Source organism: Leguminivora glycinivorella, chromosome 13, assembly GCF_023078275.1.
Source record: "Leguminivora glycinivorella isolate SPB_JAAS2020 chromosome 13, LegGlyc_1.1, whole genome shotgun sequence".
NCBI lineage: Eukaryota > Metazoa > Arthropoda > Insecta > Lepidoptera > Tortricidae > Leguminivora > Leguminivora glycinivorella.
Genome location: NC_062983.1, coordinates 14,830,935 through 14,843,376, shown reverse-complemented (window position 1 = coordinate 14,843,376; position 12,442 = coordinate 14,830,935). Strand labels below are relative to the sequence as shown.

Below are 12,442 nucleotides of genomic sequence, written 5' to 3'. Positions count from 1 at the left end.
GCCGTGGTTACCAGACCTTTTTGATTTTTGTCGAGCTCCCGATATTTCGACGCAGATACATGCATCATGATCACGGTTAACGCTATATATCTCGGTCAACATAAGACTAGCTGTCACTGCAATGTAACAATTTCGTTACCTTTCAACCCATTTTTGCCAAGCGTGGCACTGAAACTTGAGTAGTTCAAGTGCTCTGCGTACCCATGATTGTATGTATGTAATATAAGACTAATGAAACAAACCTGGAATTCTGAATTCATTATTTGATCCGCTACATTTAATGCTGACTGTACCTTATGATTACCAAACCAAACCAAAAGCGCTGGTGGCCTAGCGGTAAGAGCGTGCGACTTTCAATCCGGAGGTCGCGGGTTCGTAACCTGGCTCGTACCAATGAGTTTTTCGGAACTTATGTGCGAAATGTCATTTGATATTTGCCAGTCGCTTTTCGGTGAAGGAAAACATCGTGAGGAAACCGGACTAATTCCAATGAGGCCTAGATACCCTTTGAGTTGGAAGGTTAGATGGCAGTCGCTTTCGTAAAACTAGTGCCTACGCCAAATCTTGGGATTAGTTGTTACAGCGGACCCCAGGCTCCCATGAGTCGCGGCAAATGCCGGGATAATGCAAGGAGGATGATGTACCTTATGATTACCGACCGTACGGTAAACGGTAACTCAAGCCCCATCACGGCCACGTCAATAATTGGAACGTTGTTCATGTGTTTTTTTTTCTTTTCCAGGCATGCTCTCGGCAGGCACCCATTGTTCGAGCGCCTCGCCTCCCCACGTAAAACGGTTCGTATTTTTCATTGTTGCTTTAAAGCCTTAGGTTTTATTTTATTTATGCCCCATGAAAGATAAATGCCCTGAAGGTGATGTTCGGTGTTTGTCACGCCCACGGTAATCGGCGGGTTGACAAAAGTGTATAAAATATGGTAGGATGACAATCTATTAATAACAGAGGTTTGTGTAAAAGTGTATTTTACTTTTATTATGCGTGTCAAAACGAGTCATTAACCCCCGACGCAAAAACGACGGGGTGTTATAAATTTGACGTGTCTGTCTGTGTGTCTGTCTGTCTGTCTGTCTGTTTGTCTATCTGTCTGTGTGTGTGTCTGTCTGTGGCATCGTAGCTCCCGAACGGATGAACTGATTTAGATTTTTTTTGTCTGAAAGCTGAGTTAATCGGGAGTGTTCTTAGCCATGTTTCATGAAAATCGGTCTACTATGTCGCGGTCGGGGGTTTTTTCAAAATTTCTACGAATCGAAGATGTCCCCACCAATATATTTATTTATATTTATATTTTGTATTTATTTATTTATATTTAACTAGCTTTTACCCGCGGCTTCGCCCGCGTAATAAAAGTATTCATTAAGATTTTCATTTGGATCCTTAGGTTTCTCTGTAGGTATAACTATTTATCTGCGATTATTTCGATTGCACATAATACTTTTGCTTGCAATGATTGTAGAAATATTACACATCGACCACAGCGTAGGTAATTCTATATACGCTGGGGAAACCTTTATAAACATCCCACATAGCCCGTATTTCGACACTATGATCGGTGGGTAAAAAAGTACTTTTTTCTATTATCCCTTAAAATTTTTTACATTTTGCTTATACTTATCGCAAACGTAATCTTCAAGCAAGCAAACAACGATCGTCTTAGAGCACATTGATTGTAAGAGACCGCCGACCGATTATCCGTATCCCTCTAACGATACCCATATTATCCGTATCCGTATCCGTATCCGTATCGCTATCGCTATCGCTATCGCTAACGCTATCGCTATCGCTATCGCTATCGCTATCGCTATCGCTATCGCTGTCGCTATCGCTATCGCTATCGCTATCGCTATCGCTATCGCTGTCGCTATCGCTATCGCTATCCCTATCCCTAGCGGGGCCGATTGACCCTCACCAAGCACCAAATTTAAAAAAAAACCCTATCCCTATCCCTATCCCTATCCCTATCCCTATCCCTACCCCTACCCCTACCCCTACCCCTACCCCTACCCCTACCCCTACCCCTACCCCTACCCCTACCCCTACCCCTACCCCTACCCCTATCCCTATCCCTATCCCTATCCCTATCCCTATCCCTATCCCTATCCCTATCCCTATCCCTATCCCTATCCCTATCCCTATCCCTAACCCTATCCCTATCCCTATCCCTATCCCTATCTCTATCCCTATCCCTATCCCTATCCCTATCCCTATCCCTATCCGTTATCAAGATGTTCAATGATTTCTTATCAAGTGCTAAAATATAAAGTTTCATGGTTTTATCTTTTAAAATTAAGAAATCCCATACAAACTTTCAACCTCTTTTTCAACCCCTTCATCCCTTTTTTTCGAAATAAAAAGTAGCCTATGTTCTGTCTCAGGGTCTCAAGATTGTCTGTTCCAAATTTCATCAAAATCGGTTGCGTGGTTTAAGCGGGAAAGCGTAACAGACAGACAGACAGACAGACAGACAGACAGAGTTACTTTCGCATTTATAATATTAGTAAGTAAGTAAGTATGGATAGTATGGATATTAGTATGGATTAAATGGTTTTTTACATTTTTACGTTATTGACGGCTATTTTTGGCGTATCTTCATTTTTCATGCATTCTGGTGAGAATGTTCATTCGAAACTATATGAATTGCCCTATCCTTACCTTTGAAATCTTTATCCCTGCCCATTTAACGAAACCAGCAGCCGCGTGCGAATCTATTGAAGTGGGCGCGTTAATTAAACTTTGAGGATAAAAGCCCCGAAAACCCAAACTACCTACAAAAATAATTGATCTTGAAGCTTCCCCCGTTTAGTTTCCGCCAATGAAATGGGTGCTTCTAATCGAATAATCAAACTTAGATCAATGGTAATGGAAAGAACATATACAGTTGCCATCAGATATAGGAGCATTTCACAAAAAAGTCTACCCATGCCCCGTACAAATGCGCATTTGTTGCAAATTGGCTGAGGTAAAATGAACTTATTCTGAGGTAACATACACATTATAATAGTGATGACGACTACATACAAAATGGCATTTTGTTCAGTCCGTCAGTTAGATCGTCCAAAACTACTAAACACATATTTTTTGCTTTTTCTTGAAAAAATACAAAGATATAGAGCATCAAAGTTTCGGAGTGGGGGCTTTGACGTCACTTCTAAGTAAAAATTGTAGCTAGGCGTGACGTTACGCGAAACTTCAACGCACTGTGCTGTCATCATTTTTCGTTTACGAGAAAAAGAAAAAAATATGTGTCTAAAATTATTTGATAATCTAACTGATGGACTAATTAGTTTTAATTAGTCGTCTCGCCTATTAAGTATGCACAGAAAACTAATTCCATGCTTTACATGCTGAAAAAAAAAGTCGGAACACAATAAATGTAATACGTGTTTATGGGACAGCCCACGGAATGCTCCTATATCGGACCTATAGAAGTGCACAAAAATATCTGAGAACGTACTCTGACGTCTTGATAATATAGGCGTGTTCACATATTTGTGAGAGCTTTGGCTGCTCAGGCCCTGTAGCCGAATGGCATTTCTGCGACGCGAAACGCGAAAACGCTGCAGAAATGTAGTCTGGCTCTGTCGCGTCAATACGCAAGAGCGATAGAGATATATAGCTATAGAAGAGATATTATCGTGAGCATTTGTGCATTTGGCTACGCACGAAGATATATCTAGTAGCGGCTGAACAATGCAATCATTTAAAAATATCTCGAAAAAACTGTTTAAATTAACGTTTTTCGAATGAAATTACCTTGAATTTAGTCCAATTTGCCGGAAAACGCCTCGGTAAAATTTAGCTCAAAAAGTAGGGATAAAACTGAAAAAAGGCTGGTAGCTGCAAGTTGAATATCACTCATAATTACTTTCCGAGTTTAGTTTCCGACCCCGCGACTAAGTTTATTTTTATGTTTTATGATGTTGTGGAAAGCTAAAATGGGAATTAAATTATAACTAGATTATTTTAAGTAGGTAGGCACTTACTTAAAGTAGTAGTAGGTACATAATATATCTAGATTACTTCCAAAAGCTTGACGCTGACGTTTTGTGTAAAATGTGCAAACTATAGTAAAATTATAACGGGTTATGAGACCATTTTATAAATGTACCTATTATATGTACTTTCAAATAGATAATTCAAATCATATGTTATTAATATTATAAGATTATACATATGACATTGTAACGACCCGATGTCCTCGCCTCTTACAAATCTATGTATATAATTATTTGAATAATCTGACTTTGTTTCTTTTAGACAATTGTCTATGTTAATTTTGTGTTGTATGATTTCATAATAAGTAATATTCTAATCAAATAGTTACACTATTTGAATACAGTATTTGTAAAATTAAATATGCTTAGAAACAAAAATTCCAGGAAATTGAAAATTTCAATAACTGAATTATTTTGTTGGTTATTTTCGTTTAACACAAAGATGTTATCTTGAATCAAACGAAAATAAAAGGGGCAGATGTAACGGACCACACAGTCCTCGGTTCAAATCATAGGAGATATTTATTAAAACACCCTTATTTAGGTGTAATTATAATAAACAATTTTAATAACTTATACTAGAAGTAAACGTCTAATAGTATGGAAAAATAATAATTATTCCCGGAATTCAAACGTACATAATTTACAAAGATCAACATTTCTAAAACTGTTGCCAAAAGCGTTATTATCGAGGAAAGCAGTAAATCGGGATAAAAATATTAAAGTTAGCGTAACTTACAAAATCAAACATTCTTTAAACTATTGCCGTAAGCGTTGTTATCGAGGAAAGCGGAACTTTGGACGAAAAACTTCAGCCAATGAGACGCTAGAGAAGAGCGTCCCAGGCGTTTGGATAGCGTCACCAAGAACAGCGCATGCGTCATATTCGGGGGAATAAAACTCTGAGCGCAGCGTCGGGTGGGAGTGGGATCATTAGGTTCGGGAACGTTGAAGACAAAACATTATAAGAATAGGTAATTCGATTCGAGAAGCTTGAAGAAGTACTTTGTGACTACGGAGGAGGCTGGAGCTAAGGTTTGCATAGTTCAGAAAAAGGAGGTTTGGTGAGTAAGCCAATAATTATGAAGAATGGAGGAGCTTGGAGCTACGACAAACGAACTGAACCAAACTGACATGTTTACATAATGTGACATTGTCTAGACATTGACAAACAAAATGAAGTTCAAACGTTTATCTTCCGAACCTTGTGTTTATGTCAAGTCGAGCGGGAAATCCATTATTATAATTGCGCTCTATGTTGATGACATAATGTTGTTTTCTTCAGCTGATTGCCGAGATACGGCTGGAATCAAAGAAGAATTAAAGAAGGCCTTTGAAATCAAAGACTTAGGGCCAGCTCATCACATTCTTGGAATGAGGCTTTGCAGACAGAATGACGAGATTACTCTAGACCAGTCCAGCTATATTAAGAAGGTGCTAGAACGATTTCATATGTCGGATTGCAAACCTGCGCGAACACCTATGGAAACAGGTCTGAAGCTCGTGAAATCTACAAAGAAAGATTGTACGCACGACTACAGAGGCCTGATAGGATGTCTAATGTACATAGCAGTATGTACGCGACCTGATATTGCGCATGCTGTCAGCTCACTCAGCCAGTTCAACGACACGTACGACGAGACTCACTGGAAGGCGGCGAAACGCGTTCTTCGCTATCTGAAAGGTACGCTTAATCATTGTTTAACTTTTCAGAAGTCAGGTTTAGACATCGTCGCATATGCTGATGCTGATTTTGCGTCAAATGAGATCGATCGCCGATCTTATACCGGTTTTGTGTTCAAAATCGGAAATTCTACTATCTCATGGGAGAGTAGGAGACAAAAGACAGTCGCTCTTTCAAGCACGGAGAGTGAGTACATGTGTCTGTCAGATGCTTGTAAAGAGGCTCTCTTTCTACGCAAGTTTCTGTTCGAAATTTACGGGGTACAGTATAGGATTACTTTGTTTAATGACAATCAGTCTGCACTGAAATTGTGTGCTAATTCTATGTACCACGCCAGAACGAAGCACATCGATGTACGGCATCACTTCATCAGGGAAATCGTTGAGGAAGGTACTGTCGTTTTGAAATACCTATCAACTGATGAAATGGTGGCCGATGTTTTAACGAAACCATTGGCAAAAGAAAAACATGATAAGTTTGTTAGTCATTTATTTGTATCATTAAATAAGTGACTTGGCTCTAAGCAATATACTATATATTTGTGAAGGTATAGTTTGTTTTAGATCCGTTTCATGTATGTTTTGACTATTTGTAGTTTTATATGTTACGGATACTTTACGAAATTTACTGATACCTTTGCTATGCCTATTTTTGTGTTGTAGGTAATGTTTTGTTTTTAGACAGCGGATGTGTCTAATGTATTTGCTTAGATTACTATGTGTTTAATGTATGTGATGTACATGAGTTTATATTGGTTCAAGGGCCAATGTTAGAACCTACGTAAGTTTATTAACTATGAAGTTCGTATGTGCACCATTATAAACTCTACTGGTTGAATAGAATCGTCTTCTAGATAGACGGAGAGCTGGCAGGATTTTGGAGTAGGTCCTTGAGGCAACCTGGAAAGGTGCTCAGATGCTTCTCTGATCATAGCCAACATCAGGTCTGCAAGTCTGGCAGCTGGGGAGCGGGGCTTTATCGAGCTATGAATTTTTAAAGATTTAATTTTTTGAGGCCCAAAAAAGGTGTTTGAGGCAACCTGGAATTATTAAAAAGTGAAAATAGAGTTCCTCAGAAGTCGCATAGTATTTATGCCAGATCATTTGGCCGGGTCCTTCACCGTGCCAGAACGGTACAAAGTGGTAAAAAAAAAAATTCCAAAAAAGGTTCTTGAGGCAGTCTGTCATTTTTACCAGTGAAAGATGAGGGTCTAAATAGCCATGGAAAAATAATGCCATGACATGAGGTGGGGTCCGTACCCTGCCATTCGATCTTGAAAGTCAATTTTTTAGTTTTTCGTAAATAACTCGTAAACGGTGGCCCACAGCAAAAAAATATGTTAAACAGAAAATATCTACATAAAATTTCCTACAAGAAAGGTTATGTACGTTTTTTCGATAGGATCAATATATAAATGGATAATTTAGTAAGAAAGTTTTTTTTAATCGATTACATGCTCCGTTTTTCGTCAATACCTCGTAAACGGTGGCCCACAGCAAAAAATTATGTTAAACAGAAAATATCTACATAAAATTTCCTATAAGAAAGGTTATATAACTTTTTTCGCTAGGATCAATTTTTTAGTTGGAAAGTATTTTTAAATAGATATTTGGGCCGTTTTTTGTTGATAACTCAAAAACGGTGGCTCACAGCCAAAAATAATGTTAGACAGAATTAATCTACATAATATTTCCTACAAGAAAGGTTCTATACGTTTTTTCGCTAGAATCAATATTTTAGTTGGAAAGTATTTTTAAATACATTTCATGGGCAATTTTTTGTTAATAACTCGAATTCGGTGGCTCACAGCCAAAAATAATGTTAAACAGAATTAATCTACATAATATTTCCCACAAGAAAGGTTCTATAACATTTTTCGCTAGAATCAATATTTTAGTTGGAAAGTATTTTTAAATAGATTACATGGGCCGTTTTTTGTTAATAACTCGAAATCGGTGGCTCACAGCCAAAACTAATGTTACACAAAATTAATCTACATAATATTTCCTACAAGAAGGGTTCTATAACATTTTTCGCTAGAATCAATATTTTAGTTGGAAATTATTTTTAAATAGATTTCATGGGCCGTTTTTTGTTAATAACTCGAAATCGGTGGCTCACAGCCAAAACTAATGTTACACAGAATTAATCTTCATAATATTTCCTACAAGAAAGGTTCTATAATATTTTTCGCTAGGATCAATTTTTTAGTTGGAAAGTATTTTTAAATAGATATTTGAGCCGTTTCTTGTTGATAACTCAAAAACGGTGGCTCACAGCCAAAAATAATGTTAGACAGAATTAATCTACATAATATTTTCTACAAGAAAGGTTCTATAAGATTTTTCGCTAGGATCAATATTTTAGTTATACAATACTTTTAGCCCCAAAGCGTTAAAAAGGGAATGTACAAGTTTCTAATGGGGTGGCAACGCGCATGTGACACTGTTTGAGTTGCAGGCGTCCATAGGTTACGGTGACCGCTTTACATCAGGCGGGCCGTATGCTTGTTTGCCACCGACGTAGTATATAAAAAAAAATCGTGAATATTTATACTGTTTATCGTCCCATACAACATTTTAATTTCGCGCCATTTTCTATAAATTTATCCTTAGTTTCAAAATCATTGAACATAGTATGACGTTGGTAAGAGAGACCGGCCCCCTATTAAATCAAGGTCGCGGTATAAAAACAAGGTTTTCCTAGCCGATTAGACATTACACGCGATTTATAAACTAACTAGATTTTCCTGACAGTGCAATAATTAAAAACAAGCAATAGTTATTTGTTATACAAGGGAGCAAAGTTGTATTTTAACCGAGTGTGGAATTGCAACACGAACTAGCGAATGGATTCTAGGGTTAAAATAAAAGAGTCGATATTTCCTACAAGAAAGGTTCTATAAGATTTTTCGCTAGGATCAATATTTTAGTTGGAAAGTATTTTTAAATAGATTTCATGGGCAGTTTTTTGTTAATAACTCGAAATCGGTGGCTCACAGCCAAAAATAATGTTATACAGAATTAATCTAAATAATATTTCCTACAAGAAAGGTTCTATAACATTTTTCGCTAGAATCAATATTTTAGTTGGAAAGTATTTTTGAATAGATTTCATGGGCCGTTTTTTGTTAATAACTCGAAATCGGTGGCTCACAGCCAAAACTAATGTTTCACAGAATTAATCTTCATAATATTTCCTACAAGAAAGGTTCTTTAATATTTTTCGCTAGGATCAATATTTTAGTTGGAAAGTATTTTTCCAACTTCCCGGACCGCCGGCGAGTCCATCAGGGACGCTCCGGGCCTTAGGCCCTACGCGGAGCTCGGCCTTCGGCCTTCGCTCGGCTCCGAAGCTCTACCGTTGGGCCTTCGGCCCGCCGGTTACGCTTGTTTAAGACACTTTTGTAAGGAAATTGTATGGGAGCACTTTATGCCCGCAGTGAAATTACTTTGATTTGGCCCGGGTGGGAGCCTAAAGGTGAGCCCCGTTCCTGCGGCCCTCCGCGGGGTCGGCCTTCGGCCTCCCACCCTGAAGCTCGCTCTTTGGGCTCGCGAAAATACTTGAAAAAATTATTTTGCCATAACGGCGGCCATCTTGGATTTTCGAAAAAATTTTTTGACATTTGTATTCTAAGGGCCCATACCTCTCCGCATGCAAAATTTCAGCGCGCTCGGACCAACTTGAAAAAAAAAGTCGGCCATTTTGAATTTTTTTGATGCAACTTTTTTCTACTCGGGCTCCTGTATGACATTTGATCGAGCACCCCCCGGCTATCTCTTACGGTTTAAAAGTTGCCATACAAAAAAAGTGGAATTTTTTTCCCATTTGTAGCATTTTTCAATTTTTTTTTATATATCATTCTAATCTAGACCCTAGAGAGATTCTATGACCAAAATTTGAGCACTCTAGGATAAACTTGAAAAATCGACAAAAAACAAGTCGGCCATTTTGAAAAAAAAAATGGCGGCCTCAAAAACTGCCCAGGGTCCTCTATGACATTTGGTCGAGCACCCCCCAATATCTCCCCCCGTTTAGCCAGGCCGTCCAACATTTTTTGACCCAAGAGTCGCAGACCAGATTCCATATTTTTCCCACACGTCTCTCCGCTCCCTCTATACAAAGACACTTCGACCGTCGAAATCGGTTTAGCCGTTCTCCAGATATAGGGAGAGGTTAGAAATCAGTGGGGTTGCAGCTATAGACCGTCAACCAAATCTTGTCACTAGAAAAAGGCGGCAAATTTGAAAATTCGCGGGCTAGCAACACTAGTTTTGAAAAACGGTGGAAGTTCGCGTGTCATTTGTATCTTATCTGTGGAAATCTCCGACCTACCAAAAAGAGACATAACTAGCACATATCCGTCCCTTTTCAATACATTATCTAATTCGTAAGGAAGGAGCGAGCCCCTTGAAAAAAAAATCTGTTGCTGTTCGACGTACATTGCTGGTTTTTGTTCGTTTCATAGGGATACCATACTTTAGTTTGATGTACATTGCTACTGCCAAAATTTGGTTGACAGGCTATATATATAAGACCGTATGCCTGTTTGCCACCCACGGGATCAAGATTTGTTAAGTCGCAGTATACAGCATTTCTCGGAACTATCTAGCTACTTACGAAAGCAAGGAGCGCCGGACGATCGAACGCAAGTCCGTTGTCTACGACCTACGAGCGCTCGGCGCAGACTGAGCGGGCCCGTATCAACACAGTGTATTTTATTCGAATTTTAGGTGCTTTAAAAAAATGTCTGTCGACAGAAAGGTATGTCCTATATGTATAATTTTTTTCTTATATGTCAACAAGAAGTTCTAGTTTAGGATAATATTATTTAAGAGTTACAATAAATGCAGGAATCCCAGGAAAAATACATAATGTAAACCTCTTTTTATCGAAAAAATGGGGAAGATACGGAAGGTTATTTATTAAATCCACCATTTCAAATAAATCTTAAAATGTCAAACTATGATTACCTCGTACAGCACGGGGAGCATGGTCGCGCGATAGACGATAAAATAGCAGGCCGTCCCTATCGCACTATTTGTAAGTGCGATATCCGGACGGCCTGATATTTTATCGTCTATCGCGCGACCATGCTTCCCGTGCTGGATATAACAAATAGGATTGTGATCATTTATTACCCCAAATAACATATTTAACAGCACAATCACGATTCTAAACGAGTGATCCCACTACGAAATTTGAAAACGTCTACCGAAAAAACTGATTTGTTTTAAGTATAAAAAGACATATTTTAAAATATTATATTATGATTAACTAGCTTAAGATATGTTCTTTTAGGAACATTATCAGTTTTTTAATAATCACTTAAGTATAGTTTCTTTATAGTTTTGAATGAAAAATGTTACATTTTGCAAAAAACGCTCTTCTTTAGGAATAAGGCCTCTTAACCTTGGTTGATTCCGTTTCGCGCTACTTAGATAGAGGGATGCAGGTGGACGTGCTGTACTTTGATTTAAAAAAAGCCTTTGATCGCGTAGATAACGACGTACTCTTAAGCAAATTATGCAGCATTGGTTTCTCGCCTAAACTGTTTTGCCTTTTTGCTAGTTATCTACGTGATAGACGGCAATATGTGCAGCACGGATGCTATGTGTCGAGTGCCTACCCCACCCGTTCCGGGGTCAGTCAGGGCTCTATTCTGGGTCCTCTGCTCTTTGGTGTTATGGTCAATGATCTGGCCTTGGTGCCTAAGCATGCGCAATGCCTACTCTATGCTGACGACCTGAAACTAATTTACAGGGTCCGGGAAGATTCTGACTTACAATCTTTACAAAGTGATATTGATCGGGTTTATGAATTGAGTCTTGTAAACAAACTTCTGAAACTTCAGTTCAATGTTGACAACTGTGCGGTTATTACTTTTTGTAAAGCGCGTAGTCCCCTGTGTAGGCAGTATCTCCTGGGGTGGAAACCCATCGCCCGTGTCACATTGATACGGGACTTGGGGGTTGTTTTAGATTCCCACCTTAACTTTCATGAGCACATGACAATTCTTGCTGCAGACTGTTACCGCAGGCTTGGGTTTGTTGTCCGCAACGCCAAAGAATTTGACAATCCCAGGGACATAAAGCTTATTTATACTGCCCTCATGAGAAGTAAGCTTGAGACAGCCTCAGCCGTTTGGAATCCACATGAAGCGCCCTACATCCTGCTGCTCGAAAAGGTCCAAAAAACATTTTTGCGTTTCTTTTATAAAAAAATGTACGGGTATTACCGATTCTTGTACCCAACAAAATTCCTTTTGGGGACGTTGGGTTTCTTCTCATTAGAAGTTAGGCGTAATGTCGTGCTGATGTCTGTTGCATGTGGTATTTTGAAGGGGAGTCAGATTGCCCGGTTTTAGTATCCCAGCTGGTCCGTCTATTTGTTCCCTCTGTGACGAAATATGCTTTTCGTGATGCCTACATTCACGAAAAGCATATAACCCCTACTGGCGGTGCCGGCCGCTCGAACCGTGTTTTGCCGCAAGTAACCGCTAGTTCGTGCACTGCAAATAGTGAATGAGTTTTTAGACGTGGCACCTAATGTTGATATTCTTGCGAGCAGATGGGCGTTTATACGTGACGAATGCATGAGGTTTTGTGTGGGATTGGATGCTAGGCCTTCATCTGTTATTTATTAGTTATGTTATGGTATGTAATGTTTTGATTTTGCTGTTTATTTAATATTTAATTTTGTGTTACTTGTTGTAATGTTTATTTAAAATTCACGGTGCTTTAGT

At 38.8% G+C, this 12,442-nt stretch overlaps 1 protein-coding gene across 1 annotated transcript in view; it reads left to right on the top strand.

Annotated features, from left to right (window-relative positions):
• Positions 1 to 5,282: 5,282 nt before the first annotated feature.
• Positions 5,283 to 12,442, top strand: part of LOC125232774 (Down syndrome cell adhesion molecule-like protein 1 homolog) — a 161,252-nt gene continuing 154,092 nt past the window's right edge. Inside the window, exon 1 of the mRNA XM_048138556.1 lies at positions 5,283 to 5,697. Within this exon, the coding sequence (XP_047994513.1) occupies positions 5,283 to 5,697 (415 nt within the window). The remainder of the gene's footprint in view (positions 5,698 to 12,442) is intronic.